Here is a 16,400-nt window from a genome sequence, read left to right as displayed (position 1 = left end):
GTTTTCATTTAAAAAAAGAAATCAAATCCCAAAACACTGCTAAGAACATAAACACATTGCACAAACGTGTGGATATACAACGAAAAAAAGAATCCAGGGACTAAAAAGAAAAGAAAAAAAAAACCCAGGCCAACGACTGGAATATTTGCGATACAGAGGTCATCGTTCAAAAGCCAAAATAGAGCAAACAAAAAGTCTGCAGCCACCACAATCGGACAAGCCACCAATTTGTACTAAAAGACCAAACCCTTGTCTTTATTCCTATCTCCTACCTTTGTCCAAATCTTGATCCTTGACAATTGATAATTCATTAAAATAATAATAAATAAATAAAGCATTTCTACGAGGGGCTGTCTATTAAATATTTCATTTAATTCTTTATCGACATTTCTCTTCCCTTCCCTTCCCTTCCCGTGTTTTTATTTTTTATTTAAAAATATATTAAAATAATATTTTTTATTTTTAAAAAATTAATTTTAACATCAAAACATCAAAATAATTTAAAAATATTAATTTAAAATAAAAAAATATTTTTTAAAATATTTTTAAAAATTACTAGACTAGTAACAAAGAATGAGAGAAACCAGCCAAAAAAACTGATGTCATTGCTGAGCTCCAAAACTTTTGGGATTATTGTATTATATTTTACAAATCACTATCATACGTGACTGCAAAAATTGGGGCAATAAATACAAATTTGGGTAGTTCGTGGAAGAAATTGTTAGTCATCACACATGAATCAGCCTTTCAAAGAAAATATAAACCCCACGATTAGGACACCTAAAAGCATATCTATTCCATTTTCCATTATGAAGGGGACGTTTTTCTTTTCTATATTAAATCTAATCTAGTTTACTACAAAATCTTAATAATAATGACTATAAAAAAATAAATTACAAAACTAAAAAAAACATCATGAATAAAAAAACAAAAAAAAACTGTATACTTTTCAAAAAAAAAAACAAAAAACCCTGCTGCTTCACCTTCCTCGTTATCATCTTCAAAAGTCCACTGCATGCTATACCCCTCTTTTTACCCTTTTAAGAAAAGTTGCAGTTTGTTTAGGAACTCCTTTTTAAGTGTAGAATTTGATTCTGTTGAGTCTATTTTTGCTTAATTTGTTTGGACACTTCATGTTCAAGAATTTAATTATTTTCTTTTGAAAACCACAAATTTTATGTGCAACTGACAAATCAGGCTAAAATGATATGATTTGTGGAACTTGTTGGGAATCCAGTGCTTCTGTGGAACTTATTCCAAACATTGTGTTTATACATAGTGTTTGTGTGTGATTCTTTCCACCTTACAATATACTATATGGTGTTATAATACTGTTAGAGAAGAGGAAAAATGGAAAACTCAATAGTAGAGGAGAAGATGGTTCTCATCCCTAAGGACAAGGACCCCAGAAAGGGTGGCCTAAGGACCATGCCCTTCATCATAGGTAATTTCCAGAGTCTACTGTTAAAATTTCTGTCTTGTTCATGATTTGTTCTTTGTTTCGGTTGAATCATGTTGGCTTCTTTGCTTTCTTGTTCTGTGAATTTATAGTTAATGAGGCATTTGAGCGGGTGGCTAGCTATGGGCTGATGCCAAATATGATTTTCTACTTGATGAAAAACTATCGCATGGAGGCTGCAAGTGGGTCAACCATTCTCTTCTTGTGGTCTGCTATGTCTAATGGATTGTCCATTTTCGGAGCCTTCCTCTCCGATTCATTCATGGGTCGGTATCTGGTCATCTCTTTGGGATCATTCTGCAGCCTTCTTGTAAGTCCATTTCTTGCTATCATATTCACTGATTCTTTGTTTGCCTTGTTTCCAAGTTTCTAGGGAAAATAGGGGTTTCGAGTCTTGATTTCTTGATCTGCTCTGTTCATGCAGGGGATGATTCTTCTTTGGTTAACTGCCATGATCCCACAACTAACCCCTCCACCTTGTGACCGCTTTACTAATGTCTGCAGCTCAGCTACTGCAGGCCAACTAGCTATTTTATTCTCCTCTTTCGGCCTTATATCAATCGGAGCCGGTTGTATTAGACCTTGCTCTATTGCCTTTGGTGCAGACCAACTAGACAATAAAGAGAACCCCAATAATGAGAGTGTCTTACAGAGTTTCTTTAATTGGTATTATGCTGCGACAGGATTATCAACAATTATAGCATTTACTGCTATTGTCTACGTTCAAGATAACCTCGGTTGGAAAGTTGGATTTGCTATTCCTGCAGTTCTCATGTTCTTCTCTGCTCTAATGTTTTTGGTGGGTTCTTCCCAGTACGTAAAAGTGAAGGCCTCCACGAGCTTATTTACTGGGTTTGCTCAGGTTTTAGTTGCAGCATTCAGGAACAGAAAGCTCAGTCTATCTCACAGTAGCATTGAACAGTATTATTACCACAGTGATGATTCTGAGTTCCAGATCCCCACGGTTAATTTAAGGTACAGCAGTATTGCTATTTGCACGGTGATGAATCTAAGTTTTTCTCGGGATTCTTGACAATCCAAATCAATTCTGTTTTAAGGAACATTAGATGACAAGTTGATTAACATTTCTCAACACTCCGTGCAGGTGTTTAAACCGAGCTTGTATCATAACAGACCCTGATAGGGATGTAAATCCGGATGGGTCAGCTTCAAATCCATGGCGTCTATGTACAGTTGATCAGGTAGAGTCACTTAAAGCTCTGCTTAGAGTCATCCCCATTTGGTCTACAGGCATCATGATGCAAATCAACTTAAATCAAAACTCATTTGCCACCCTCCAAGCAAATACAATGGACAGGCAAATCTTTAATTTTGAACTCCCAGCAGGATCTCTCAATGTGTTTCTGGTTCTCACTCTCACAATCTGGCTAACCTTCTATGACCGAATTCTGCTACCATTGTTAGCAAAATTCACTGGCAAGCAACGCTGCGGGCCTAGTCCTACAGTTAGGATAGGAATTGGTTTGCTAATCCCAATTGCAGCAAGGGGAATGTCAGCAGTAGTAGAAACCATAAGAAGGAGAACTGCTATTGAGGAAGGACTAGAAGACCAACCAGATGGTGTGGTGAACATGTCAGTAGTCTGGCTTTTGCCACCAATTATCCTACTTGGATTGGCTGAAGCTTTTAATTCAATTGGACAGATAGAATTCTACTACTCTCAGTTCCCTAAAAGCATGTCTAGCATTGCGGTGGCTATTTTCACTTTCGGAACTGCCATGGCTGACATGATAGGGAGTGGTTTGGTGGATGTTGTGGATAGAGTTACATCCAGAGGAGGGCAAGAGAGCTGGTTGTCTAGTAATCTTAACAAGGGTCGGTTAGATGATTATTACTGGCTGATTACTGTCTTGAGTATAATCAATTTTGTGTATTTTCTTGTTTGCTGTCGGACTTATGGACCCACTAAGGACGAAAAGGAGGAGCGCCTGCTGGAGTAGAAGCAAACCAATTTGATTATTACAAGGGTGTTGTCAAAAATTACTAGATTAATTAGACTAGTCAACATGGATTGTTTTGTTTGTCTACCATACTAATAAAATTATGTCTTATAAGTTTGGAAATTATATGTATCATGCAATCTAAGACTAAGAATATAGAAAGATAATAGCAATCATAATCCTAACTTGTATACTAGTTTATTTTTAATAGGATGTTAATATGTTTCACAAAAACACTAGATAGTTATGTTCAGATAACTTGTATATATGTTTGTTTGATAAAACTCATGAACTAACGATCTAAAAAACTTATATTCATTAACGCAAATAATCATTCAAAAATCAAAGCAAATCATTTCAATATTTAGAGATTATATTCAAAGCCACGTATATATATTTGCTTCTTAGATAGCAATGATATCCATAGCATTTGGCCAGACTGATCCTCAGGTTCATGCAAACCGTCCCACCCACACTCTGCCATAATTCCTTTTCTGTTTCAAGTAGTGAAAAGGAGATTCCTTTGGTGGAACGAAAGCATGAGCCAACTGACTATAAACCGGGGGGCTTGAAGAATGGAACAGAATTGTACACTGCATCCAGATCAATGGGAACTCGAAGAGCACGTCTAAGGAGCTCTGGAGCAGATGTCTTGCCTTTCCAATTGGTAAACCATGGTCCTCCTCCAGCTTCCACTGCTGCCATGTCACTCGTAACTTTCAAAATTACCTAATACAACGAAGTTTAAAAGAATAAGAATATCTTATCCCAAAATGTGAGCAAAAATGGGACAACCTTCTGTAAACTATCAATGGTGAATACGGGTGACGAATCATGTTTGTACAACTAAGATTTAGAGTTCTTGATCTCATGTCTCATAGCCAGTTGATTATTGATGCCACAGAAAAATGATTGCTGAGGTTAGAATCATGTAGCATGAACTGGAAAACTGAAAGTTACTACACCCAATTTGATATTGGTATGATTAATAACATGTACCTTTCCCCTAGTTCCGTCCTGTCTCCGCTCCCACATTTGCAATTTCAGAACACCAGAACATGTATCTATACAAGCTGGAGCAAGACCAGCTTCCACTGTTGGAGCAAGTATAGGTGTTCCCAAATACTTTGCTCTTGCCTCCAATTCAACCTGACAAGAAGCAACATATTACACTCATAACTGTGCCGCCCTATACATCCAGTGTATTTTTCCAAACAAGACTTGAGACTTTCTGTAATATATGGATTTGCTGGTGCTTCGTGAATCCTGATTTTAAATTTCACTCATTCAAGCAGAAAACAATACCAGAATTTACAGGGATTATATTGAGAGGTTTTATAATGTGAGACTATTAGCACTAGCAGTCTAGCACAAGGAAAGAAGAGATTGTTTTAACAGTTTACCTAGTGTTTCTCGTTCTCTGCAGACATGTGCCAGTAACCCCATGGAGAAATTTCCCAATTCACAATACCGTTCCAGGGCACAAATTCATAGAAAATACCATCAGAATGTACTCCAATCTGCACCAGTAAACATCATGGTGTGTGCTTATGATCCCAGCTGGTTAAAATTGTGAGCACTGTTGGCTCTTCTGATATTTCAGGATACCAAATGGCATTCTAAAGAAATCAAAATGAAAAAATACTAATTAATTTTAGTATTTTGGTATTTCATTCTTTCTACACCTGTTGGAGTATTTTCCCTGGGAGAATTAAAGACAGATTCAAAAGATTTACGAGAAAAAAAATTTAACTGGAATGGGAAAGTGAAGAAATTGTTATAGAGAAGTACCAGTGCAGCATTTTCTTGTTTCTCAGAGCCAGCTGGTCCAGGCAACTGCCTCACTCCACCAGCTGCAGTCAAAGTAACTTCTCCACTTGTACCTTCGAAGACATTACACTGAAGCTGCAGCAAAACATCAACAATTGAACATACAGACAATTAAATTTTCTTTTCTTTGCCATTATTTCCTTTTTCAGGCTACTTATATGCAGACAATTACAACTCACAGATGCTTCAGCAGCTCATTTTCTCGGGGATCATCCTAGAAAATTAAATAAGCTCTATCCAATAAAAGACCTACCAGGAAACGATGTCTTAACAAATAAGTTGCACTGATATACAGAACATTCAAAAGTAAGCCATCTGACCAGATTCAGGAAAAAAGCAGGCTCAATAACCACAGAAAAAGTTACTGCATCTTATAATGCATATTGGCCCAAGTAAAGCACCGCCATCCCAAATTCAGGCATCAAAATTATAATTTGAAAAACCTTTTGACCTGGTAGCATATTTTGTATGTTGAAAATTAGATTAAGTCGTTCGTTCTCTATAATGGAACAAGCAACAATGAAACTCAAGTATATGGACTACAAGCGACTTGTGAAGAAACAAATGGATTTTCACGCAAAACCATTTTCTTGGGAAGGCTCCACCCCAGTTCTTTTCTGAACAAGAAGGAGCATCTTTGAACTCAAATCTTTCGCCCTCCCACTCTATCCAGCCTGCAATCCAATCAAAACCCAACAATTATTCCCGAGAATACATCAGCTTCCATCACAATACTTTCCGCAAGACTGTCTACTAAAAATATTCAAAAAACATTCTAATATAACCATCCCTCGAGCCTCTGAATGCTGTGGTCTCACATACTTAATCCCTCTTGACCCCTAGAGCAGGAGGGCCCACTATTCAAACACTCAAGATCCATATTCTCTATATTCATTCAATGATCTTGTAGCATTGTCCATATCTCAGGAGGGAAGGAAAGGAAAGGAAAGGAAAAACGAAAGGATGGATACAAGAAGGAAGACCCACCGATCAATAAGAAGTAAGAGAATTTTACAAAGATAATCCTTCTTTTTTTTCCTGATAAATAAACATCAAACAGCTTAACTAAAAGATGGATATCAAAAATAATATGAACAAAAAAGCCGGATTATTAATTGCCAAAGAAAAATAAGGAAACTAATCAATGCCTGTTGTCTGTTGAAAGCCCGCTTGCCATGCATATTTGCCAATGAGGCTCGAATACAGGAAAAGCAGCAAGCCAACCTGCAGTAGAATTTTGCTTAGACCCAACACTACCCCATCCATAAATGGGCCGAGTCCTGCACTCCCAACGAGCAGTTTTCACAGTTTTAACATAATGTGTCCTGCAATTAGAAGTTCTGCTCATGCCAAAATATCAATATTCAAACAAACTGAAAACAACTGAAGAACAAAAAAAAAGAGTCAATTTTCCAGCTCGCCAGCAAGAGTATGTTTGATCTACAACCATTAGTCAGATGATCAGTTGGTCACCAACTCAAACAAAGACAGGGTGGTGGACTAACAGAGCATTTTAAGACTTAACCCATTAGCTTGGATCCTGAGGCATTGGAAAACGGGCTGATGTTCCTGCCACGTATAAGGCACAGGATTGTATTAAAAGCCACAGCTCAAGATTCCGCAACCAGCTGTGACCATGACTATGATTTACCTAATACACCATTGACATAAAGAAAAGGCATGCGATAAAACAAATCGCAACAGTCCGATTCCCACAAAACTTCTGATCATATATTACAGGAGCCCTCATAAATCTCTCAACTCAATCTCTAAGTATTATGGAAAGAGTGTCTCAAGTAGGAATTACCTTGTATATGTATATACCTTATATAGCTTTGTTATCATGCGTAGTACATTCTACTATTATTATTGTGCACAATCCTAAGCATATAAATACAAAAGAGGGCTGATATCATTGTTCGCATCTATGACTATTCATGCAAACCTATCTCTTAATTATTCATTGACCAAGTGGTCAAAAGTTCATCATAATACAAATAGAAAATTACTTTCTATGCATATGCTTGGATTCAAAGATTACTGTCTTTTTCATTAATAGTTCTTTTGCGTTTCGCCAGCAATCCTTCTCTTGTACATTTCGTCCCAGCACTTGCACGTTCATTCATTTTGAGTCATTGTAGAAATGAGATTATCCGCCTAGATTGTCAAAGATTTTATATACTAGATTAATATGAAGGATGTGTTTTTAAAATTGTCAAAGAAATGAGAATTTTGAGTGAAGTATAAAAACATCTCATATCTTTGAATTAAGAAAATCTATATAAAAAAAACATGATTATTCTAAAAAAAAATCCAGTCTTAAATATGACTACCAAATAAAGGAAAAGAAAACTATATAATTTAATTTCATCAATTCATAAATTACAACCGTAAAGACATACAGCACATGTTCCGTTATTTTTCAGTAGAAAAATGTCTCTCATTAAGTACACCATGAATGAAGGCAATTTCTTTAGGCATGGAATTAAGATACATATAGAACTTAAAAATATGCAATCAGCGAGCTACTCATCATTAATTCTCCATTGCACCAATTGCGTGAGCAGTACCCAAGTGGTAAAAAAAAGAGCTGATAAGAAGATCATCATAATATTCTTCGAGTCAAAAAGAGCTAGCTAAAAGCTTCTGTACGGTTCAAAACATGTCCAGCCTTCACTTTGAATTCGGAAAACGTGCGTTCGAAGAAAGGTTTTGAAGCCAAAATGACATGATACATGATGATATAGAGAGGGAGAGCAAAACCCAGCTCAGACTTTTCCTCTGGAGGCATTTTAAACCGAGAAACAAAAGATTGCAGATCAATTACAGCAATAGAGAGGATTGTGAGGGAGAACGCAAGTAATGCGGCATTCAAGATGGCAAATTAGATAATAGCTAGCTAGTACTACGTACACAAGCAATGAAACATCCATGCACAGAGGAGTACAAGGAGGATTATTTCCAATTTAGGCTCCATCACTAGTAATGTGTTGGATATTGTGAATAGGAGAAAGCTAGGTAGGTAGGATTACTGGGGAAAGCTTATGCATCAGAGGAAGAAGAGATGGAATGAAGTGAGTGGCACTCATTCTATTTTGTTATAAAAAGATATGTCAAGTGAAATTTTCCCATCTAACCCCAAAATAAAAATATATATAGAGAGAGAGTATATATAGAGAGACAGAAAGGAACATGTCCTAAGAATAGCTTGCGAGAAGCAAAATTATCAGGGCATACAAACGACTGTAGTCCGAATCATCAGTGCTAGGAATAAAAGGATGGAAACGTCGACAGCAGGATTCGAACCTGCGCAGGCACAGCCCAACAGATTTCGAGTCTGTCTCCTTAACCACTCGGACATATCGACGGTTTAGTAAAGGTTCTCTATTATATTTTATTTAATCTTAAAATCAACCTTGTCTTATCGATGTTTACACCCATTTTCAAGGCAGCGTAGCATTTAAGTTTTCGCTGAACGGTTTATTAGCTAGAGCTGTCACTTGGTCTCGCCATAATAGCAATGAAACTGTTGATCAATTCCTTTTTTTTTTTTTCACAGCTACATTTTCTAAAGTTGCTTCCCCAGCTCCTTCCATCTGTGTGGGAAAGATTGCAAAAGACCTTAACTTTTGTAGCATACATAATTGACATGATCACCCTCTTGGATGGCAATCCAGGAAGGAATAAAGAAGCTCATTGCATCAGTGGTATCACTGCGTGTATAGAAAAAGAAAACTTGAGGAGAAGCCTATACAATGGATTAGACACAGACAAGTACCAAGTAGATTTTCCAAAATTGCTTTGAGTTTTACACACAGGATACCTTTGACGTTAAAACAAATAAAAAATGTTGTTGCCAAGCTTGAACTTGAGGGTGGTTTACAATTTTAACCACCCTTTCCTCAAGTAATAAAAAATTTAGCCAATTTGTTTGGAAAGAGCAGCAACACTGAAAATGGGCAAATGATATGACTGTACAAAAGCAATGTTTAAACAGTGCTGCTGCCTATACTCTGATGTATTAGGCAAAATATCAGCCAGTGGTATCCAAGGCCATTCCCAGCACCCGTCTGTCCAAATAACTGGTTTCACCCATGAGCAGGAAGATCTGTGATTCTGGATGCATCCCTCCTACCGGGCCTACATTTAACATGAAAAGTTAGTGGGAGAAAGATAGAAGAGATACCGAGAAATAAATCATAAAGGCGTGATGTGTTAGCTCAATTTTACATGATACATTTTGTTTCTTGAGTAAGATTTCTGCGCATCTCATGAGAGGAACCAGTTCTATACTATTTTGCATAGAACTTGAAATGCCACATGGCATAAGTAAAATCAAAGAACTGCTCCCCATAGGCTATTAGTAAGCAGGAAACTGATTCCAGCCGAGGCTTGTTAACCAATTGGAGGGGACATACTCCCTGGAATGTGAAATGACTAGTCTAATTGTAAACGAGAATCAGTTAGTTTCATGAAGCATATGAGCACGCCTCATTCATTTCAAATAGAAAAGAATCCAATTAATTGGCAAGAGATGGTGAATTAAAGACAAACATCTTGGAAACTGAGCTACCTTAATTGTCCAAATGGACTCGTTTTAAAGCAAGAATTTCATGCAGCCTGGGTGATGACATCCAGATTACCATCAAGGAACCACTTAGGAGGATACAAGGAATTAGATGATTGAAGCTGCAGAAGCCAGACCATGACTCTTGAGCAGTCCTCCAATAAGCCCTCCATTTGGCTTTCATCTTCCACAACTTGCTCAATAAATGAGCTAACCTGCAGAAGCAGATAAGTGAAGTTAATTATTAAAGCCAAAGCCCGGTATAAGGAGCGAATTGTTGGATTGAGAATGTTTCCCTTTTCAGTGGAAAAAAATGAAAAAAGACAAGGATGGAAAAAAGAACGATTGATTATCTTTAAGGAGGCAAAGCTTCTGTCTGTATTGCTGTCACCCAGTTAAGAGTAATAAACCCCTGGTAGTAACAAATTTGTCAAAAACAGGGTTCATTCTTTCATTATATTTCACTTCCCCATAAAGGAAAGCCAGAAAATATTCCCGGTTCATTTTTAATGGAACAGATTGCAATGTGGTGTACTCAATGGATAAGATGACAAGAAGAGGTACTGACCTGGAAGCCATCCCTTACTGTGTCAAGCTGCCTAATAGGTTCGGGCGTAGGGCGGTGCCATCGTTTTGGATCCCAAATGATGGTACTGTTGAAGGCAAACCCTGACATGTCAGCATGGAATCTCCGAAATCTCCTCCTTGAGTCATTCACATGCCATCCAATAACTTGAGTTTCATTACAAATGGGGCCCTCTACAAAATCTTTGTTTTTGTTTCCTGTTAACTTGGCAACTGTCCATGTCCCAAACCGCCTGCAAGTAAAAAAGGGCACACACTCTCATGACAATAGGTAGAGAACCAGAAAGTGATGTCATAAAATGCATATCTTTAAAGGGGTGATCCATCTAACATTAAACTGGTATAAAACCAAGAATAGATAAGCAAGTGATGTGAGTAAAGAACAGAGAGCTGGAAGTCATGCAAAGAAATGCAAATCCCTAGGCGGACGATATCTGCAGCAGATACATAGCATTTATTAAAAAAAATAAAAATGAATGCAGAGTTTCCAATCACTTGTGAGAAATTGTAGCCTAATACATGTCAACAATCTCACAACATTCTCAGAACGACAGTAATTATATAAAAAAACAAATATGCAATCTTTTCCTCCCATGTGAAATTTTCATATGAGTTCATATTCAACATTTTTTGTATTTCTTGGCTTTTCTATCCATTCTAACACCACACACTACAGCAGGAACTCAGTCTATAGCAAAGAAAAAATATCCATCGTCCATTATATTATGATACATTGAAGTCCAGGTTCTGGTGATGCAATTCCAATGATACTACTTTATTTCATTAGAGAGCTGAACAGCAGGAAACTGTATACATAATTTCAAACATACTGTGAACTGTAACGCTTGTGCAAAATTTCACGGAAGGTGCAAAGTCACATAATAAAAATATAGCAGATTCCAAAGGGAAAACCAATAAAGAGTAGTTGTACAGGAATGGGGATGCGTAGCCTGCATGGACCGATAGTTACCTGATCTGCCTCATTTGCTCAAAAAGATCTGCAGAGTAAGTGTTATAATCATCTGCAAAATGGACTATTCCATCAAGGTGGTGGGTTTCAATGTGAGACAATGCCACATTCCTTTGGTGAACACTTCTGTCTTTTATATCAGTTAAATTTTTGTTGCAAACAAGATGCCTATACATAACCCCAGTCCTCCTCAGGATATCAGCCGTATGATCAGATTGCAATGTCATTTCCACAACTATCCATAATAGAGGAGGTTGAACCAGTTTTAATGTGTGTGCCAAACGACTCAGATAATAGGCTTGAAGTGGTCGAGCATGAGTTGGGGTCACAATGATCAAGAGTTTCCGAGACACCAAATTCACATCTTCAGAGAGCGATAGGCTAATGGAGGTACCATTAGAATTCCCATCCCCTGACTCATCTTCCTTCACTTGTGGCTCCAGTGTGGTACTGTTCTCAAGTCCTCCCCTTTCTGCTATTGTTGTTGCATTTCTTGTCATATCTTCATGCTTATCAAAATTCCCAACAGTAGATACCACCTCAAATGAAAACGCTTGGTGCTTTGACATGGGATTCGTTGATAAATTCATCGAGACAAATGGGGTTAGTCCAATAAAAACCCCAATCACAAAAGAAACCAAGAAATGGAAAAGGGCCCTTTTCCAAACTTGCCCCTTGGATTTTGACCTCTCCAATGGTCTCGAAGATCTTGGTGAAAAAACACCATAAGCAAAAGCTTGAACGTCTGATGAACCAAAAATTGAAGATAGAAATCCACCAGAAGTTGGGTAGCTCTGAGAATACGACGATGAGGACTTGGACAAAGGAGAAGCCACTTGACAGGCTTCCCCATTTAATAAGGTTCCAGCTCTAGGCACAGGAGACAATGTTCTCCTTATAGATGCCATCCAAACTAATCCACCGGAATATCACTAACCTCGAGATCCACCTCCTTACAATTTCAAATCAGTATTACAACTACAACAAAAAGAGCATCCAAATCCACTTAAAATCTCAATATCCTACCAACTAATCACCATAAATATAAAGTTTCAAAGCCGACAAAGATGTTCTCTTTCATACACTCTCTTCAATATCTTAACAACTGCTTGGAACCCAAAATAGACCCTTGACTAGACACACATGGCCAAGCAACAAATCTTGGATTGCCAAAATTTAAAACCTGTCTCCTATGTTGCAAACAGTTTATGGGGACCGAAGTTCATGTATAACTACCCCTTTAAGCAGAGCAAAGCAACTTTCTCTTGCAACCTCAAACACAGTCATAAATAGCTAAAACCAAACCCCAAAATGCAATTTCACAAGTCAGTGATCTATAATGAGCTCCACAACACAAATCTTCACCTAAACAAACCGTAAAACCAAAAATACTAGGTAAGTACATACCCTCAAAGGAAGGAGATCGATGCCCAAAATGCTTGGAAGTATCAGTGAAACGAAATGGGTCTTGAAATTACCCTGCAATGGTAAATGGGTCCTGGATCTTAGGAGCTAAAGACCACATTTTTTTCAAGATTTGACAAATACGCTGCTTTGGGTCTTGTTGAAAAGTTTCACTAGTTAAGTATATACACCCTCTAAAGTATTTGATGTTTTAAGGATCAAGAATTAGAAAGAGTGAACAGAGAAAGACTTAAACTTTGAAAATGGAATAGGAATCTGAGTTAGACACAGGGGGGAGAGAGAAGGGGGGGCGGGGGGGGGGGGGGAGTGATGTCATCTGATAGGAATACTTCACATCACATACTCTGTCTCTGCCAATCATAATGATTCAGGCACTAGAAACTTTAGAAATTTTTTTCAATGCAATTGGGCGCTGGTAATTATTGGAGTAATTAATAATTGACATTGTATCTTTCTGGGAGTAATCAATGAGTGAGTTATTATTAATTACACTTACGTATAGGTACCTCCTGAGGGGATTATAAATTTAGAGTAATGATTATAATGTCTACACATGTTATAAAACTTAGCTTCAGACTAAATTTTAGGTTACTTGTAATTTTTATTTTTATTCGGCTACTTGTAACTAAAAATTTATAACTTAAGAAGTATTTAATGGGTATTTCTAATATTTTTATCATTTTATTTTAAAAATTAAATTACGATATGCTCAGTATTATTGGGGGGAACATTTTGTGTGCATGAATCTTGAATTTCCCTGCCATATCAAGTTAGATGCCACAAAAATTGTGTTTGCCTTCCCTGTAGTATTTGTTAGATTCTCTACAAATCAATAAATGTGAACTCCTTCTTATTCTCGTCACAACTGATAATACCATGAAATAATTATTTTTTAAAATATTTTTTATTTAAAAATATATTAAAATAATAATATTATTTTATTTTTAACAGCAGCACATTAAAATAATTTAAAAATATTAAAAATATAATTTAAATTTTTTTTAAAAAAAAACTTAAAAGTATAGTCTAATTGCACCAACAAACACTACCCAAATTATTCCAATCCTAATTAATTTAAATTAAATGCTTTGCCCTTTGTGGAATAGAAAAGAAAGTCAAAACATTGTCAAGCAGCAAGTACGAACGCAGGGTTCAAAATCGAAGGCCAGTTCATTGCCTTGAAGAAGCGATTAATGCTTGTAAAACTATGATTAGATTAGGGGAAAAAATGAATTCTAGTTTTTAATCATGGGTTATTAGTAGCTTATCTAATAGAATGTTCAAGGCTTGAGACTAGAGAACATATTTGAAGTGCCCACGCCTCCATCTCTTCACCTATGTTCCTCTTGATTTGGGTTTGTTCACCACCCATCACCCCATGCCTAAAGCAACATATAACATCTCCGGCACTGCTCTCTTCGCTGAAATAAAAAGCTCCTTTCTCAGTAACCCGAAAACCCAGCACAAATTTGATAAAACCCACTTGCAAAATTTATTTTTTTAAAAAAAAAGAGAGACAAAAAAAGAAGAAGAGAAAACAGATTTGAAAATCAATAAAAAGGAATATTAAAACTAGATCAATTAATAATATGGGTTTCTTGATTTTCTATGGTTTTATGATATGGATTTGTTTGTTGTTATTACAAAGTTAGAGTGTTTGATTTTGGTTATGTTCGTTTGTATAAGAGAGTAATTTAATTATTTTATTTAATGTAAAAATTTTAGATAATCAAGGATATAAAGTATAATTTTTAAGAGATTGAAGACAAAATGAAAAATAAATAAATTACAAAAGGTTTTTGTAATTATCTCTTTTCCAAACCACAAGTCCATGTGATAGAATCACCCAGTCATATAAATTATTGTTATTAAACTCGGCTTGCTCAACAGTATAACCTGCTAATTCACTGATTTGGGACCTCTTTTAGATCGAGTTTCAACCAGTTCAACTCGATTAATTTAGTAAAAATATAGTTTGATTTTTTTTAATTTTTTAAAAACAATATTATTTTAACTTTTTTTTCTTTAAAAAATTTTGAAATAACGTCGTTTAGGATTGACCCACCCAGCCTTGTGACTTAGTCCAAAGCTTGGGTCACAAGTCATGTCAGGTTTAATAGCTTTGATAGAAACCAACAATGTTATTAAATCGTTTTATTGAAATTAACAAAAACTAAAAAGGAAGTGAATTCATTACTCACCTTCTCATAAAGCATTATTCACTGTAATAATGTTTTGTTTTGTTTTTGTTTTTATTTTTGCTTTATTTTTTAATTTTATCATTGAATACTTGGTTTACTAGAATCAAGCTTTATAATTTGCTTCAGTTTTTCTTTTATCGGGTTATTCTAGTCTTATGACCAATGTCATATGTTTAACAAGTTGACTTGTTTGTATTCTTTTTTTTTAATTGATTTTTTTTCAATTTTATTTTTCAACATTTGGTTAATTAGGAGTTGAGCTTCATGGTTTTTTTTCAATTTGCTTTCTTTAAGGTTACCCTCATCTCATTATTCGAGTCGTATGTTTTGCAGGGTAACCTAAGTTGACTCGTGTTGTTTTTTGTTTTTTTTAAGTGATTTATTTTTTCAATTCCTTCCCAAAAACATTTGGTTTATTGAGAATTGGACTTCGATATTTATTTTAATATGCTTTCTCTAGGTTATTATGATATCATGATACGGATTATGAATTTGTCAGGTTAACCTAAATCAATCCAATTTGTTTTCTTCTTTATATTTTTTTTTAGAAAAGTTGTTTTGAATTTTTTTTTAAAATCAAATTATATTTTTACCAGTTGTCCAAGTTACTTTTGGACCTGTCAAATCAACAGGATCATATTAGGCCAACCTCATACGTTTTTTTTTTTTAAAAATCTATTATTTTTTAGAAAAATTTTATTTAACTTGCAATATGGCATAGACAATGATCTAGTTATAAAAACACTCTAAATGTTGTGGTAAAACCATTGTAGACAAAACACTAAACATGCTCACATTTCATCATGGACTCAGTGTGACAATTTTTTCTTTTTTTTTTTTGGTCATCAAACTTTTTTTTATTGATTGTATTCTTCAGAGATAAATTGAAGCCCAATCAATTCAAATTTGTTGAGCAATGAAAAAATTAAAAGAAAATGGATTGAAGTGAAAAAAAAGGAAAAAACATGTGGCAATTTCAAAATTGAGTAAACAAATTTCACAGTCCACCTACTTTTCAAATCACAAAATTTTAGCCCCTTAATATTTCAAGAATTCAATTTTGGTTCTAAGCTTAATTTTTCTTATTTTTTAGCCCCTGATTTGAGAAATGATAGAGAAAGCGGACGATTCTGGTAATAAAAAGAAAAAGTTTTTGTTGACTCTAATACCAATCATGAAAAATGTCGATTTTGATATCAATAGATTCCATTTGATGAGGATAGTTTAGCCTAGGTGTTGTGTTCTTTGCTTTTCACCTCTCTTGATATGGTAGATCTGAGTTTTAAAATTTTTTTGGTATTTGATTGATTTTAGGTTTTTGGATGAACTTTTGAGTTGTTTAAGACCATATATGAGTTTATCCATGTGTTTAGGGTATTTTCTAGGTGTCTCAGGTCAAAAT

At 35.6% G+C, this 16,400-nt stretch overlaps 2 protein-coding genes, 1 non-coding gene and 1 pseudogene across 4 annotated transcripts; 1 reads left to right on the top strand and 3 right to left on the bottom strand.

The window, feature by feature from the left end:
- Positions 1-912: 912 nt before the first annotated feature.
- On the top strand, positions 913-3,546 carry LOC133688629 (protein NRT1/ PTR FAMILY 1.2-like). The gene is made up of 4 exons (XM_062108176.1): positions 913-1,444; positions 1,552-1,769; positions 1,884-2,434; positions 2,565-3,546. Exons 1-4 carry the CDS (start codon positions 1,351-1,353, stop codon positions 3,418-3,420), a joined length of 1,719 nt encoding a protein of 572 aa, XP_061964160.1. The 5' UTR covers positions 913-1,350; the 3' UTR covers positions 3,421-3,546.
- Positions 3,547-3,708: 162 nt separating this feature from the next.
- LOC133688329 (tocopherol cyclase, chloroplastic-like) lies at positions 3,709-6,130 on the bottom strand (annotated as a pseudogene).
- A 2,405-nt stretch (positions 6,131-8,535) lies between these two features.
- Positions 8,536-8,617, bottom strand: TRNAS-CGA (transfer RNA serine (anticodon CGA)). Its single transcript has one exon. It is a non-coding gene; the product is annotated as a tRNA-Ser (tRNA).
- Positions 8,618-9,010: 393 nt separating this feature from the next.
- On the bottom strand, positions 9,011-13,163 carry LOC133689802 (probable beta-1,4-xylosyltransferase IRX9H). Of its 2 annotated transcripts, XM_062109851.1 has the most exons (4): positions 11,373-13,163; positions 10,386-10,635; positions 9,824-10,032; positions 9,011-9,390 (listed from the first exon to the last, which is right to left on the bottom strand). In XM_062109851.1, the coding sequence occupies exons 1-3, from the start codon at positions 12,278-12,280 to the stop codon at positions 9,862-9,864; spliced, it is 1,329 nt and encodes a 442-aa protein (XP_061965835.1). In that variant the 5' UTR covers positions 12,281-13,163; the 3' UTR covers positions 9,011-9,390; positions 9,824-9,861. The 2 variants fall into 2 exon arrangements, with proteins under 2 accessions (XP_061965835.1, XP_061965836.1); XM_062109852.1 differs by lacking the exons at positions 9,011-9,390; positions 9,824-10,032 and adding an exon at positions 10,050-10,229.
- Between the last annotated feature and the right edge of the window lie 3,237 nt (positions 13,164-16,400).

The sequence above is a fragment of the Populus nigra genome, chromosome 3 (assembly GCF_951802175.1).
Source record: "Populus nigra chromosome 3, ddPopNigr1.1, whole genome shotgun sequence".
Lineage (NCBI taxonomy): Eukaryota > Viridiplantae > Streptophyta > Magnoliopsida > Malpighiales > Salicaceae > Populus > Populus nigra.
Note: the sequence above shows the minus strand (reverse complement) of the source record. Positions and strands in the feature narration are given on the sequence as shown.

Coding starts and splice junctions, on each gene's coding strand:
- LOC133688629 (XM_062108176.1), top strand. CDS start 1,351: ATGGAAAACTCAATAGTAGAGGAGAAGATGGTTCTCATCCCTAAGGAC. Junction 1,770..1,883: donor GATCATTCTGCAGCCTTCTT/GTAAGTCCATTT, acceptor CTGTTCATGCAG/GGGATGATTCTTCTTTGGTT. Junction 2,435..2,564: donor ATCCCCACGGTTAATTTAAG/GTACAGCAGTAT, acceptor CACTCCGTGCAG/GTGTTTAAACCGAGCTTGTA.
- LOC133689802 (XM_062109851.1), bottom strand. CDS start 12,280: ATGGCATCTATAAGGAGAACATTGTCTCCTGTGCCTAGAGCTGGAACC. Junction 10,636..11,372: donor GAGCAAATGAGGCAGATCAG/GTAACTATCGGT, acceptor TTTTACTTGCAG/GCGGTTTGGGACATGGACAG. Junction 10,033..10,385: donor CAGTAAGGGATGGCTTCCAG/GTCAGTACCTCT, acceptor CTGCTTCTGCAG/GTTAGCTCATTTATTGAGCA.